The sequence below is a fragment of the Bacillus rossius genome, chromosome 1, assembly GCF_032445375.1.
Source record: "Bacillus rossius redtenbacheri isolate Brsri chromosome 1, Brsri_v3, whole genome shotgun sequence".
Taxonomy (NCBI): Eukaryota; Metazoa; Arthropoda; class Insecta; order Phasmatodea; family Bacillidae; genus Bacillus; species Bacillus rossius.
In genome coordinates this window covers 9,191,251-9,208,025 of record NC_086330.1, presented here as the reverse complement: position 1 = coordinate 9,208,025, position 16,775 = coordinate 9,191,251, and the positions used below count along the sequence as shown (strand labels likewise).

The window sequence follows — 16,775 nt, the reverse complement described above, 5'->3', positions numbered from 1 at the left end:
CAAGTTATTGCCAGTCTGACAGTAAATAATAGCATTGCCTTTGTGATCTTTTAATTTTTTTTTGTTTGTCTTTGGTGAGGCATTACTGTTGTATGAATTTTAAAAGGATATTTTCCATTGCCTAACATGAGTTGAACAGTCTACAACAATCAGGGAAAAACAACCTAAATAAAAATAAAAATCCATAGGACAAAGTAACAGAACTACACAGGACTTGAACTGATACTCTTGACAGTCAAATAGCTAGCGAACGAATGGTGCGTACGAACACAAAACCACACAAAAACCAGCCACATTTACAAGAAACTAGAATAAGGTGACAAATGCTTGTCTAAATAAAAATAACGAAAGAAATCGAACAGCGGGTGAAAAAATTAAATGATTGAGGTAAAAATTCTTGGCCAAACAAATAAAGAAAAATAGAATAACGTAATAAAATAGCTGGCGTAACCAAATGCTAAAACAGACAACACAACGAAAATAAACACAAGAGGACAGAAAAGACTACACAGACAATCACAGTGGAGAGTATTCCTTACACAAGCACCATGTTGAAGCTATCCTTGAGAACATGGAGGCTGACAGAGCGCACTTTGGAGTTTTCTGCGACCACATCAGAGTCGTCCGGCTCATAATCTTGAACCGCGCCTGTATCGAGAGAAAACTCCAGCCGAGACGTGCCAGCCCAGCAAGTCACGTCGCTCGCCGGCACGGCCGGGCAGACGTAGCACAATGGCGCTTTTCATTGGCATTTCAAGCACTGCTGAGATATTTTAACTAAACATTTTTAAATAACTTGTGACGTCGTGAGTTATATGCATTAAAAACCCATACAAGAGAGTTATTTACCGCACATACTCAACAACAAACTGGAATTATAATTTTTTTTAACCCAAATTTAAAAAAAAATTGATTTAGGATTGTATTACATTTTATTTTACAGAAAATTCTCATATATGTTAGTTTTAATTTTTACATTACAAAGCTAGCACATTTTTCAAATATTAAAATACTTAACAAATTTATTTAACTTTTTCAGCTTAATACAAATCATTATAGATTATACTGTAAAAGTGAATCATAACAGTTGAAATGACATTGTTTTGGAGAAATTAAGATCATGTAACTTTTAAGTGTCATTTTTGTTTAGCATAATGCTATCTTTTTAAAAAAACAAATTTCATAGAATCTATTTTAAAAATGAAACTGGCCTGAAAATAAAATCATAAAATCTTGTCTTTAGTAATTAAAATAAATAACTTGTATTTTCTCAATTATAACGGTTTTTCCCCCTTGTACAAGCCTATTTAATAATAAAAATTAAAAAATTACAAATTGAAGAAAAATTTTAAATTAATATAATACGTTACATTAAAAAACTTCATACTACAAAAGAAATTAAACAATTTAAATCTGTTTGTATAAATAAAGACAGTAGTTTGCATTGTTTTATTTCTCAACCAGTATTAACCTCTTTTATCGCATAATCGTCGCACTCGCATATTTGTCACACCTATATTTTTGGCCGTCAAAATTGGGATAAAAAAAACTTCTCGCGTAAACATCAATTATGTTTTTCGTCCCGCTATTAAATGCCGAGCGCTTTGTGTAGGTATCTTTTCCGTATAAAACGATGTATTTTAAAGTATAAATCTAATATTTATTCGGAAATTACCACTTACTTATTTAATTAACGAAAATACGAAGTTGTGTGACGTGTAAATTTTCTTTTAAAGATGTTTTTAAACGTTATTTCCTTTATCTGATCGTCTCTGTCGCTGCGGTGTACCAGTGTAGATATCTTTTCCGTATGAAACGACGTATTTTAAAGTAGAAATCTAATAATTATTCGGACATTACCACTTACTTATTTAATTAACGGAAATGCAAAGTTATCTGATGTGTAAACTTTCTTTTAAAGACTTTTTAAACGTTATTTCCTTTATCTGATTGTCTGCGTCGCTGCGGTGTATGGCTTATGAACACGTAACCAGCGCTAGTTGGCATCATTCGTGTTTGGTTATCTTGCTTCCCGTATAGAGCGCGCGCACATAGTCGAATATCGATATTGTGCCGATTGCATGCAGCGCACGCTCTCTGTCGAGAGCTGAGTTAACTACATTTAATGGCTCGCATTCTTTTGTGGTAAATGTGTACTACGGCAATAGTTACGCGTTGGTTCACGTCACAGATTCAAGTGGCTTTTGTTTGCGTTAGTTTGGTTTTCCTATTTAAAGTGGAAGAAAGGTTTTTGTTTAATGGATTATTAATATAAATTGTTTGGCGTGCTCTTGTATAATCCACCTTTTTTTAAATAAACGTACTTTCCATGAAGGGATTTTATTTTATCAATAACTTTACCTAACAAAAATTTTTTTCCACATAATTGTCGCCCCCTACTTTTCAAACTTGATTTTAGAATAAAATGTGCGACGATTATGCGAGAAAACACGGTAGTAGCAAAAAATGTAGACTGAAGTAATGTTTGTCTGTATGTGTGATAACCCAGACATCAGTCAAATCTTTGTGACAAAAAACTAGAGCTACTTTATATATAATTACAAATACCAGTTTTTTTTTTTAGGTACAAAATGTAGAATTAAGTACAAAAGTAGAAGTAGTCATCTGCATATGAAATATAAATTCCGCACACTGTCTACTTTAGGGAAGAGTAGAATTCTACTATTGGGATGTGTCTTTACATCATGACATTACCTTTAGGCTTATTAGACGTGCATTCCCTCAAGCTGTACCAAACAGAGCCAATAATATTGAGCTCTACGAGCAGCAGGATTGTACTGAAGACAATCGCACTCACGATGAAGAACACGACATTTCGCCCAACGCCAGGAGTCTCCCACTCAAAGTAGTTTTCCGTCATCTTGATGCACGTGCCGTTAGGGCAAAATCTTGGTTCTGGAAATAAAACACTATATGTTATACATTAGTAAAGTTATCTTTTGGCACAATACATGCTACACTGTCTAACCTATTTCAATTCTAGTATGCTTTGATATAGCCTACCTATATTTTTATACATATAGCCTTTCTGCAGCACATAATTACACACATTATTGTTGAAGAAATTTTATAACTGAAGTACATTCATTTCAAATATATTTTTCTATGCTGAAGAATGAAGATTATGGCTTGCAAGATCATTGTTCATAACAGTGTCTGTAATTTTTTTATATATAGGGTAAACCGACATATACCGTGATATACCTTATATCGTGACAAACAACGTTGCGGCCATCACAGAGTTGGGTAGGCTTCCTACACTGAGTTCACTAAGTTACCAACAAAGAGCAGGCATGCCTAGTTACGGCGCATGGCTTGGCACGTCCTTTGTGTTTACCAGCACACTTTTCCTGCTAGTATTCGTTCAGTACACGTATCATCTCACTCAAGTTGTGCAGCACACGCTACAAAAAGGTAAATAAATGTACTTTCTTACTAATATCACATTTTTTAATAGTTTCAACGTAAAGCGAGAGCATTAATCTGTTAATTTATGGTATTAGACAATATTCTCTACTCTTATTTACTTCGTGATAAGCTTACGAAAATGAACTTTTTTCTTACAATTTTCCTTCTGTTTCAGTTACAATGATGCCATTCAACATCATGTTTGTAGGAGAATTTGGACCTAATTATTTTCAAAAGGGTCATGATGACAGATAAACTGAAGAGAGGTGCCCTTCCTAATTTCTCGGTAGGGTTGTCTCCAAGTGATTGGATCAATTCCGAGTTGTTTATGCGGTGGTTCAAAATGTTCACTAAAGGATGCACATCAGACAAACCAGTGATTTTAATAATGGACTCACATGCAAGCCCCTTCACGCCCAAAGTTATGGAAATAGCATCACAAAATGAAATATTATTGTAGCTTTCCCATCCCACACCAGTCATATCCTCCAGCCCCTTGAAATTTCTGTTTATCAACCTCTGAAAGTTGCTTGGAATGCAGCTCTCAAGCAGTTTCAAGAAGGTAATCCATTTCGCAGACCAGGACGTTTTGACTTCCATGCTATGTTCAAACCGCATTCTTGAAAGCCTTTTTTTTGAACAACATAATTTCTGGATTCACTAAGACTGGCATCTTCCCTTTAAATCGACAAGCAGTGCAGGATGAAGCACTGGCAACAGCGCCCACAGGGCTCGACAAATCTCAAGGAAGCACATTATCAAATGCCAGTGGACCTAGGTCTATTGAAGAGGATAGGCTTAGTCCAAAATCATCTGACAGTAAACTTGCACAAAAGTCACTTAACGATCTTTTAAGACTGCCAGATTTACGCCTTACGTCACCAAAAAGCTTGAAAAAAAAAGAAAAAGGACCAACGTGCCAAAGTTTACTTCAACCCTACAACTGAACTTCAGGAAGATGAAACTTCAGCCACCATGTGTAGCATTCAGCCTGCACCTGAGCCAAGTGGGAGCCATATATGGAAGAAAGTGTCAAAGAAACAGCTGAAGGAGCTTAAGAGTAATCCTAAGCTGGCAAAAAAGAGTGAAGACGTATGTGCGACGTGTAACGAGGACTATGCGCTTGGCAAGAATAAAAGTCCTTGGATTCAGTGCTGTTTCTCCTTCAAATGGTTCTACGAAAACTACCAATCCATTGATTCAGCAAAGCCACCGACAGTTTTCATGTGTAATCTGTGTGCGAGAAGGGATTAGGCAGACAGCAACAGTGACTAAAGTCGTGGCAATGTTTTACAAATGAACATAATACATGTGTCACGAAATAAAGTATATGTAGTAACGGAATTAAGTAGGGTATCACAAAATTAGGTATGTGTGTATGCCATTTGTTTATTTCATATAAGTTTTTATTTACTTAAGATAAATTACCAATGTATCACATATAATAGAAGAATTACTTTGTTTAACATATTGCTAATATTGAAATTCGATACGTTAGTATCACGAAGTTGGGTAGGTTTACCCTATATTCTTTACAGCAATAAACATATAGTACAGTAGAACCCTGTTATAACGAATCTGAAGGGAGTAGGTTATATGTTCACTATAGAGGGGAAACTTTATATCTGGGAAAACTTTTATATTGGCAATACATACTCAAAAGCAAAATCTTAACTACACATAGGCCTAAGCCAAGAAAAGAACGAATGAAAATACTCAAAGCAACAGTTTTATGAGCAAATGCAGATATTATTTTTAATGAACTATACTTTCTATTACCTAATGGTTCTTGGAAATCGGCGTATTATCATTTTTTCGGACATTTAATACTCTGTGACGTTATCGCAGCTTGAGAAAGAAGATTTATCAGCTTGTTTAATATTGTACTTAATGTGGATGTTGCAATTCCCAGTTCCTTTGCTATTAACACGTGCGGGACAGTGGGGTTTGAGTCTCCCTTTTCAATAATGTCCAGTTTATCTCGCACAGATAATGCCTTACGTTTTTTACCGCGTTTTTCACGTTTTTTTATGTATGTACGTATTTCTTATTGAAGCACATTTGCAGCTTAATAACACGTAATTCTTTTTACCGTCAAAAGTAAATAAACGAAAAATGACGAGTCTGGTGCATCAAAGATTACTACGTATCATTTAGTATCGCAGTTGCTAAAGCTGGAACGAAATTTTCTCACTTTCTATGGAAAAATTTTGTTCACAGAGTTCTATCTAGTGGTAGTCTTACGAACCTTACCCGATCAAAATGTCCGAAACGTGAACGATAAAAATGAGACGTAAAAATATTGAATTTGCTGCTATAATGTAAATATGTATTTGTGTGGCGGTAATTTATTTATAATTTTGATAACATAAGAAATGTACATGCGTTCGCCCATTCTTTAACTATGCAGGGAAAACAATTTTTTATTTTCACCAAACTGATCACCATTTTTGGCTACACGTAGCCTACCGAGGCCACTCGAATACGACTTGTTTATAATATGAACAGTGGACAATCGAGTAGCGTATTGCGGAGAAAAACTTCAATGTGATCCAGAATAGACGTTTTGTGAAAAAACTTTTAATTATATGAAAATATTTGAGATAAATGTGCATTATGTCGGCAAAATTTGTTCGTGGTACACGGGAAAACGTATCGACATTGACAAAAGTTGTGCGCTATATCCAATAAATTAATACATAACCTCAAATCATTTTGCCGGGACTGAGACGGAAATTCACAATAAACGGGAATTCATTATAGGCGGGTTCACTATAAACGGGTTCTACTGTATGTAACTCAACTCTCAACTATTTTAATACAAATGTTTGGAGAGTAAAAATTAATTTCTCTACAATAATAAGTTTTCAAACGACAAGAGGAAAACTGTGCCAAGATCACCCATTGTAATACAGGTGAATTCAAATTTCGCGGGCGTTCTTCAGACCAAGCCACTAGCAGCGCTGCCATCAGGTGTCTCCAGCATTCCCCATCTTAAAAGGCATGAGTTTCTTATATTGCGCTACTGCAACATTTGATTCTGATTTATTTCAACAAATGGAAAAGGAATATAGACACATCAACAACTGTTAAATAGTTATATGATTTTTGTCACAAACAGCAAACTTAATGAATTTAAATATGAATGAAGATATCAACTTACACATTTGATAACCACCTCACAAAAATATTTGTGAAAATATTTCATAATACACATAACATATGTGACCTTCATTTGATGGAAACACAAAGTGAAGTTTACTTTCCTTTGGGACATTCTTTATTCAATAAAGTATACTAATAAAATCATTACCATCACAATCATATTCATTTAATTCTCTCTCGCTTGAAAATTTAAGGTTATTTATGGGTATTAATTTGTTGTCAAATATTGGCTAGCAAATTGTGCAATCATTTGGTGTCTGCTAAAACTTGGGTAAAAAGGTTAAACACCTGAAATTTGGGTTTAAAGTTCAACAATGAGAGACTATCTTAAACTCAAGTAACTTGTCTGTGAAATGCAATTAGTTATTAAACATCGCCTAAGTGTCCTTGATCGTTCGTGGTGAACCTGGCCCTTGATGGGCTAGGTAGTGGAGCGACGGAGGCACAGAACACACCCATGCAGCACGGGTTGGGGTGCTGCTCCGAGCAGAAGGGCCTGAACGGAGCGCAGGTCTCCAGCAGCATGGCGTTGTTGTGCATGTGGTTGACGCTGCTGCCCAGCGAGTAGAGCGGGAACAGGACGACCAACACCCAGTCCACCGTCTCCCCGGCCGCCTCCAGCCCGAGACTCGGCATGTTGAACACTGTCACCAGCAGCATGCCGGCCAAGCCTGCACGCACACAAGCAAGCACCCACCTACAGCCTTCGCACGGCTGTGGCCCCGGGAAACACTGCAGCGCAGGGAGGGAGAAAAGGAAAGCCCGTGTTTTGTCCGAACGCATGTGCAGCGCTCTGCAGGACATCATGTAGAACCCTTATTTAAATTTAAACAGTGATTGTTATTTGGATCTGAGGTCTGGACTAGAAGGCTTGATTCACTTTGACACGAGAACTACTGTATGGGCGCCACCGTGTGAAATGGCACACAGACCTGGAGAAGACTCCTCTTGGGACGTGATGTCGCCCGTGTGGGAGCGAGATTCGGACCCTCTAAATTTTGCACGTCGACTGGCACGCATTAAGGATTAATGCCGTGGGCACAAGAAGAAAGGAACACAATTTAAATCACACGTCTAGGTCTATTAAGAAGTTACATGCTCCAGTATACATCGTCCTTTGAACAGTTAAAAAGCCCGAGGCACGAATCAGTTTATGTTGCAGTGTGGTCCACACACGTGGCCACACAAGAATTACGTAAGGATGACTTATACTCGCGGAGGGTAATAACAATAGTTATTTAAACAACCCGCCGGCTGAGAGTAGCCCTGAGGAGAAATGTAAAAAGATTAAAAGACTTATGAATGGAAAACTTCTTATCAGTGAATGTAAGCGGTGACGTCCCCGCAGTGCAGGTGCGTCTGCTCTCGGCTGGTGTTGACGAAGGACTGGGGCGAGCGAATGCTCTGCATAGGTCACATGGCGTCTCTCGTGCCAAACTAAACTACCGTTTCAATGATTGCGTGTCAAGGGTTATTAAAAACTAGACACACAAAACATTCATACAATTACAGCGCGCTTTCTAGCAGCTAGAATGATTAAAACATATAGTAATTTAAAAATTAATATTCAAACAAAGTCTAGCTTCAGCCGGACTTGGGTTCGCCTCGGAAATGTCCGGTGCCGTCTTTATTTTATGCAAAATTAAGTAAAAGATTTATCAAGCAAAACCCACCCGGCCAATCTGCTGTGCCACAAAATGTTTAGGATAAAAAATAAGGTTTACAATTTAATTTATAATTATGTATGGGGACGGAGCAATGAAGCTACGGCGCTTTCTCGCGGGAGTCTGTGGCGCGCCATTCAAACACACGTCACACGTACTTGTCGGTGGGGCAAATGCTAGGAAGGAGTGGTTAGGGATGCACTGGGACCGCAAAGGAAGCGAAGTCTGACAAGGCTTGAAGGGGCAAAGCCCCGGTCGACGTCAACTCTATGAAAAGCCAATCGAATTCTTTAAATTTCAAGGGAAAATGTATTTTTAGACATCTTGCAGTATTGAGTCTAAGGTTGAGTATTTACTATATACACTAGGAAAGGTTGACATCAGTTACCACTTAGCTTCAATTTCAAAACCCCTCGCTAGACATTCTCACTAAATGGTTCTACACAATGATCTTATGAATGCTAAATAATAAAAAAAACATAAAACCACTTCACACACACGTATATATACTATTTATAATTCTATTAGCACCTAACTTATTTTGTAATGTGAAATATTGAAGCATATATTACACAACTTAAAAGATACAATCAAGGATTTTAGGTAAATGACAGGAAAAAATTACTGAAGAAACTGACTTGGTTCAAAATATTGTAGTGTAAACAGGCTTGTCTGACATGACACACAAGAAAATTGATAGCGGCCTATCCGAATGATCATTTTCAATGATTAAGTAATAAACTAGTTGTATGCAGAAGTTTTTAAAATTGAATGCCTTGAAAAGTGAGATACTGTTGCAGTCTCAGCTAAAGGAGAACTTGAAACCAACTCCTCCCCATAAAAATTCAAAACATGTGGAAACTCCAAAGTTGAATACGGAACCGCTTTTTCTTTTCACGAAAACATGGGAACATGGATTAATAATATAAAACGGGCATTTAATTTGATTTAAAGTTCTCAAAAAGCCTGATAAGAGGACATGATTATCTGATTACATGCATACAGGCTGCTATGACAACAGAGAGACTCCAGAGATTGGACGATCTGTGATAATCATTTTCTCTCTAAGTGCGAGTAAATTTTGTCTTAGAATATAGACATAAGAAAAAGTAAAAAAACAAACATATCCATAAAAATATAAAGTTAGCATACATCCTTGCAGAAGATTTAAGTGGCTTTTTACGTAGTAGGCATGAATATTAAAAGAATGATCATTGCATTCAGGCCACCAGAACTGAGAATAGAGGTCGATATTGAACAAACGGCACACAAGTCAAGCCACCGATGCGGGCGCACCTGTGATGATGTTGAACAGGATGACTCTGGAGTAGCCCGTGGCCGGGACGCTGAACAGGAAGGACATGAGGTACATCATGGGCAGCATCGGGCAGCAGAACAGCATCAGCAACAGCAGTATCCGACCTGTGGGCACGGCGTACATGCATCCTACCTGTCGAAACACCCTACAGACGTGCTGGTCATCTGGGTGACGACCGGGTTGTACAGCTTTTTTATCATGTTTGTGTGTTCACAGACGAGAACAGGTAAAAGCAGGCAGTTCATGTAGCTTCCCTAAAGAGCAGAGGCAAATTAAAAAAATATATTTCAAAACAGTCATGAGGACTGCCGACAGAAGTGAAAACTTAAAACTAACTATAAACAAACAGTTTTTTTTTTGGATATCCAAATTAATGTTTGATAAAAATCAGAAACTTTTTCGCAATTTTTATGAAAAAATATTATCATACAACAAATTTGTTTTATCACGTTAGTAAAATAACTCCTAAATTACTATAAAATAGTAATTGCATAGTAATTGTAGGTATTAAAAAAATAAATAATGATGTTCTTAATTTTTAGGTTATATTGCTACAAAGACTATGTTTTCTTCGTTATTCAAACTATATATCTATACAAGAATATTAATATATTTTATACTCACTTTTTATTGCATACACACATTCGATTCACATACAGGTATGCACAGCAATGATGTACAAGGACTGAAGACGCGTATTAATAAGATATGTATTGGTACATGTCGTGTTTTACTTGTCAACCTGTGTTATGTGTACTGGCTGCACGCGCACCACTGAGAGAGAGAGAGTGTGTGTGTGTATATACTAGGGATGTACCGATATTGAAAAACCGGTTAGCGATTACGATTAACGATTCACTAATAAATTCAAATTCAGCCGATGTTCCAAACCGATTAAGAATACCGATTATATTTGCCGGATTATTACATACATTAATTTAAAAGGAAAGCAAAGTGAACATTGTGATTAAAATTGATGTAATGGAGGCATGGACCATAAGTGTACATACATATGTATAGAATGCAGACAAAATCATTTTATTTACATAAATATTTAAGGTTTTGGTAAACTAGCTAAGGCATTGCACATAACATTAATAGCTATAGTTAATAGCTTTTAGATTTTTGTGAAGAAATACAAGCTGATTGACTTTGTGTGACTCCACATATTACTTGTAGTGAAAGACGGTTTGTTTCCATGTACGCCACCACGCGATATTTTTTGAGAACAATATTTACACACTGCATATTTATCGTCCGGCCCGAATCCTAAAAAAAATATTTCCACACAGCACTGCGCTATGCGTACCCATGATTATTATACAACATTAAATAGTGAATGCAATGTATAACAGCTCTTAACAAATATTTATTTTGGTAAATGCCAACAAATAGAAAACTTAGCAAAATATACTGTAATATTTGATCAAAGAATTCGTCACTCCATTTACGTAACGTATGGACGTGCATTTAGTGACTAGAAAACAATAAAACAATCTACAGTCGCCGAGTCGTCTTCGCTAACACAGACATTACCAATATTCGAAAAATTAATTTTGGTCGCAAACAGAAATATTCCTACAACCGACCACCAACTATCGCAATCGTGAACTTTTATTCCTGGTTAAATATTTGTTGTTAATATACGGTAAAAATAAAAAGTAAAGAAGACTTTCCCGTTATTAAAGCGACTTCAATCATAATAAAAAAATAATAGAAAAAGGTTCACGTATAAAACGGAAATTCCGGTGAAGTGAGATAAGTTGGCCAAATTGTTTTTGTTCATCACATGACGTGCGTAACCTAAACGTAAAATGGAGATCTTGTGATGATGCTGTTCAAATATTATTATCGTGTTTTATACTGTTTTATGTGTTGTATTTTATTACAAGCGGCACTCAAACCAGTTGGAGCTAACAATAATGGAAATACTAGTCATACATGCTAGAAAAAAATCGTCAATAGAATAAAATAAGAGTTCTATATTTAATTTATTAGACGACGAAGTTTCTGAAACTTTCAGCGCGTGTGTAGGCCTACAGTCTTAACGGTGTTTCATGAATTAAACTTAAAAGAGTTTACTATTTACGGTTAAAAGAATGTATTAGCATCATTGGCATGTTTTTCTTATAATGCTAAGAGATAACTATGATAAATATATAATGAGAAAATGTTAACAATTTTGTCTAAATAATCGGTTGAAATATCGCCGATTAAGATTAATTACCGATTCTCTATTATCGGGCGATTACAGTTAATCGGGATTCGAATCGGTACATCCCTAGTATATACACACATTCACAGTTGACGTCATGTAACCATGTCGATGATGACTTACATGAATTTACTCCCTGTGTGTGTGTGTGTTGGTGTGTTGGTGTGTGTGTGTGTGTGTGTGTGTGTGTGAGACAATTTTAAATGCACCCTGTGCGCCGAGATTCGCACCCCCTACTACTCTTCTAGTCACCTTCCCGAGTTGTTAGCTGTGGGAATTGCTCCTTTGTGACTGCCTGGACCGGACACCCACGACAGATACTGCCAGGCTTTCCTCTCACAGCCGTGCTAGTTGTGTCCCCCCAGAGATCTATGGCACCAGAGTTGGGACCATACCCATCCCTTGCTAATCCCACGTCCCCTGGCCCAACTCCCGACCCACTTTCCAAGAGGGTTCTTGTGCGGAGAAAACAAATCCAGGGTGAACACTCTATTCGGGATACAAAATTTCAGGTTTTTTCCAAGCTTTTGCAATAGAAAGTAAGAAATAACATTTTTATTTTTTATTTTTGTAATACATAATGATACAAAAAAAAATTTAATTTATTTTAGTAAATTTATATTAATTATATTTATCATAGGCATGGGTCGGTCCTGGTTCTCGGTTCCGCCGATTCTCGGCAAATAAACCGGCACCGGCACCGAGAACCGTAAACATAATGTCAGTACCGGTGTCGGTGCTATGGAAAACATAACAGCTAATACTTTCCCCGGTACATTGACGGTGACCAACAAACACATACACATCTTTTAACTTCACTTCAAACCCCATGTGACAAGTGAATGGTTTGTAAATCTTTGAAAACTTCAGGTGACACCGACAAAATGCAGTCTCCCTTCCCTTCCCTTCCTCTCCCCTCGCCCACATGGAGAGATACCGCCAGCAGGAAGTGTCCCAAAGTAAGCAAAAGAGGTTTAGTGCCGTGATTCACCCTTTATTTGTCCCTCTTTCCACTAGCAGACAGGGATGACCATTTCACCTAAAAGTAGACCTCAAGTAGCTTGGCTTCTGGGTTGTAGCTGCGTCCATGGCGGATATATCACTGAAGTTTTGGTCGACACGAAGTTCTTATATCTTTAATACTCTCGCCTGAGAGGAGTGTTTCCTGATTGGCTGCAGCAGTGGGCCAATCACAGCCTTCCTTTCAAGTATTTGGCCTGTTAGTTTGGCCGATTGAAGCTTGGCTTCTGTGATTGGCTGGGGATGCTGGCAAATAAGTGGCCTCTTCAATCAGACGAGAAAGCATACCCACACAGACAGATATCTACAGGTGAGTTCACACCACCTTTTTTTTTTGTTTCAAGTTCCCTGAGGTTCTTTTCAGCTTGTCTCTTTCTGTCTCCGTCAGTTTCTTCAGTCTCTTCCTGTTTTCTTTTTCCTTCAAGGGTCTCCTTGTACCACGAAGAAGAATTCCTGGCATACTGAATAAGGGACTTAGTTACTTAAACTTTTGGCACCCCTTTAACATGTGATACAGCATTATACACTATTCTTTGGGCTACAAGACTTTCCTTTCAACAAAGCAATCAGAACGGACAGAAAACCACGTTCTAAGGCAGCATTTCCGTGGGATAGCACGAGCAAACGCTTGATAAATCGTAACAAATTTGGGAATGTTTTACTACATTCCAACAGTCAGTTGACCGATTTGACAGCTCATTGATAAATAATGGATAACAAGCCTGTTGTAGTAGTTTCTCATACAGCTAACCAGTTAGAAGTTACTAGATAAATTAAAGAAATAAAAGTGCCAACGTAGGACTTACCTTTGTTACAGGTTGTGTTAGCTTCCGCCACAGCAGGTAGAGCGGGAAAATAAAATGCAGTAACTTGCAGGTTTCTTGCTTGGTTATTTATAACTCTATTGTGATACTTGGATTTTGCATGGCTTGCAAATGCTTCCCTACCCATTGTGTCAGTCTTGAAACTTTTATTGCATATCTTGCATCTCGCACTGGTTCTGTCTTTCTCGTCCTCAGTAGCCCACGAAAACTCAAGACTCATAGCGACAGGAATACCTAGTAGACATTTTCCTAATGGCTTTCTAACAAACTGTGCAGCATAAGACTGACATTGGTCGATGACTGGTAATGAAAAAAAAAGCAAGTTGGAACAAGAATGTGCCGTGCTGCGCGCCGTAGTGCAGTTAATATTTCCCCTTCCTTCTCTTTCCCTAGGAGTGACTTATTGCATCTATGAGGAGAGGAGAAACATGACATGTCTGGGAACACTCCAGTAGCTGCCAACACGGAACTATATAGGTTCGCTACTTGATTATTTTCAGATGCCGAGATGTATGTATAACATATAAATTGTGCAAATTCCACATGCAGCATTTTTCTAAGTAAGAAATAAAATTCCCGACAGTTTCCCGGGTCCTTTCCTGACAGTTACCCAGTTTTCCCGTTTTCCCCGTTTTCCCAGTTTGGTGGCCACCCTGCAAATTCCCCCCACAGGTTGGCACCCCTATTCCTCACCATCGTACCAGATTCCCCTGCCGACCTGCATCTCATTGGCAAGTCAACGGACATTAAAAGCAACACGTAAAATTAGTAGTTATAGGAAAAGGAAGGCATTCTGTTTCACACAACGAATTAAGCATTTCATACTTGTTCCTCAACTTTGAAACAGGATTGTGAACGTCACCTAGCTGATCCGCCTCGCTGAAGCCGTCCTTCTGGAAGCACGCCAGCGTCACGACAATGGCCAGGGCGATGACGGAGAACCTGAGGAGGTCCCAGAGGAACGCCGTGCCCCAGAAGGTGAGCACGTCCACCCCGGACACGAACTGCAGCAGCTTGGCCCTGCTGACCCTCTCCTTGACGTAGAACAGCACGAAGAACGCCGACACCGAGGACATGCTGAACACGAAGTTGAACGCCACTTGGAAGCCTAGGGTACTGCCCGACGCCTGCATGCGGACCTGGCGGGACAACACGAGCGGAGATTACTTCACATTGTCTGCTGTTTGAAACGCGCTGAAGACTGGAGGGAGACACAATAAGGGACCTATGGAAAGGGCCTGTGTAAGACGTAAGGAACAAATTATGTGATAGTACTGCGGTGGCTGAAGAACATAAAAATATAATAGTATAAGACTAATTACATAACAATTGTACAATTCACCCTAGTAAAACATTTTATAATACAGTAGAATCCCACTGATGCGACCTCTGACCCCTCATGGTTCCCGGAAAAACGGACTTATAAACGGAATGGTCACAATAGAGAATTCAGGCCAATTTTTACCCCCCCCCCCCCCCCCAAATAAATAAAAAAATCGCCCTTGTTCGCATATATTTAATATTAAAATTGTCTATGGTGTATAAAAGACAACTATTTAAATTCATATTACAGTATTTAAATAGCACGATGTCTCCCGAAAAAAACGATATCCTAGAAAGCAATATTGGAGCTCCTGTTGCCGAAAAAAAAAATTCAACACAGTGCAGCGTGTCCATTTTCGCCATCTTTGTATAGAAAAATCAGACGATTTAGTGTTGAAATGATAACTTTTTATTAAAAGTTTATTATGTCTCTTGCGGGCTGTATTAGTGTGGCGTTTGAAAGGTTGCGTCCTGTGACACAACGGGTGGTCTGGCGGTGCTTATCGCTCTGGTCCGTCCAGCTGACGTGCAGAAATGCGAGAAGTAGGGTAAGATCGCGCGCGTGTGTGTGAGTGTGTGTGTGTGTGTGTGTGAGAGAGAGAGAGAAAGAGAAGGAGGGGGGGGGGGAGGGGCTGACGACCAGCAGCATCCTTAGCTAGCGAGAGTGCGACGGTAAATGTCGACCTTGACCACTTCCGCTTGCTGCAGGGCTCGCTCTCTTTTATCTGTCTCCCCCTCCCACAAACACACTTGCTGACAGGGCTCGCTCTCTCTTCACCTTCTTTATCTTATCTCTCACGCACACTTGAAGCACCTAATACGTCGGCACGGGACTGGAACTGCAATAGACGCGCGTGTAGATGCTATCAGGTGATGCACGCAGTTTACCGGTATTGGCTAGCAAGATAAACGTGAATACATAGCGCCCAACAAAGTGTAACAGACTTGTTTTTCAGCCGATTTTACTCAAATCTTCGACTTTCTCTGCTCAAATTTTTCACGGTTCCTCAAAAAACGGTTGTATAAACGGAATGGTCGCATCGGCGGGATTCTACTGTATATCTTTTCTGATTTAGTTGATAACCAAAAGCTAAGTAATGATGTTCTAGCAAGGCTCAATTTTCAGTTGGCTCAAACCCAGAGTTATTGCAAAGGAGGAAATGCTGCTATGAGCCCGTAAGTTAACTCACGGTCCTCCCATTTCTCTCATCAACGTGAGTCATAGACACTTTGACTCATGGCCAATAACACTCGGTTACTCCAGCACACCAGACCAACCACCCTCAAACATCTCGGTGGATATGTCTGTAAGCTAGTTAGATTAACAACACAATGATCGTTATTTTAAAGTGCAAAACATATTATGTTCACGCATGTATCTATAAATGTGTTTTACTTTTGACAATGGCATAACCCAAATTAAATTAGATGTGTCTAGCATTAACACATGAAAGTAAAATGTATAAATTCTAATTATTATACTATAAATACATACTCATAAAAATGGAAGTAAAATTTGTTATATCATAAAACTACTTCAATAAAGAAAATGTGTAACTTTAATCATGTTTACGAGCCCATAGATATATTAGGTTCCTTTATCTTAAGTTTCGAACCCCTAACTTTACCATGCCCAAATTAACTTAGAAGCTATGATCCCGTTTTTTTCTTATAATAGGTTCAAAACTACACCATAATAAAGTATATAAATACACACTCAAAGCACAGCTTACAATGGAAATGAACAACACAGGGGAATGTTGAAGCACTCTGCGGAAAGAGTTTATGACGTTAAGAGCGAACAGAATATTTGAGAA

The 16,775-nt window shown here is 38.3% G+C and overlaps 1 protein-coding gene across 4 annotated transcripts in view; it reads right to left on the bottom strand.

Annotated features, from left to right (window-relative positions):
* The window catches only part of LOC134531932 (phospholipid-transporting ATPase ABCA3-like), a 114,490-nt gene that overhangs the window by 28,043 nt on the left and 69,672 nt on the right, over positions 1 to 16,775 (bottom strand). For all 4 annotated transcript variants that reach the window (XM_063367990.1, XM_063368018.1, XM_063367999.1 and 1 more), the window contains exons 19-23: positions 14,498 to 14,774; positions 9,555 to 9,680; positions 7,050 to 7,265; positions 2,716 to 2,916; positions 540 to 648 (exon numbers count right to left, since the gene is read on the bottom strand). In XM_063367990.1, coding sequence (XP_063224060.1) covers positions 540 to 648; positions 2,716 to 2,916; positions 7,050 to 7,265; positions 9,555 to 9,680; positions 14,498 to 14,774 — 929 coding nt within the window. The remainder of the gene's footprint in view (positions 1 to 539; positions 649 to 2,715; positions 2,917 to 7,049; positions 7,266 to 9,554; positions 9,681 to 14,497; positions 14,775 to 16,775) is intronic.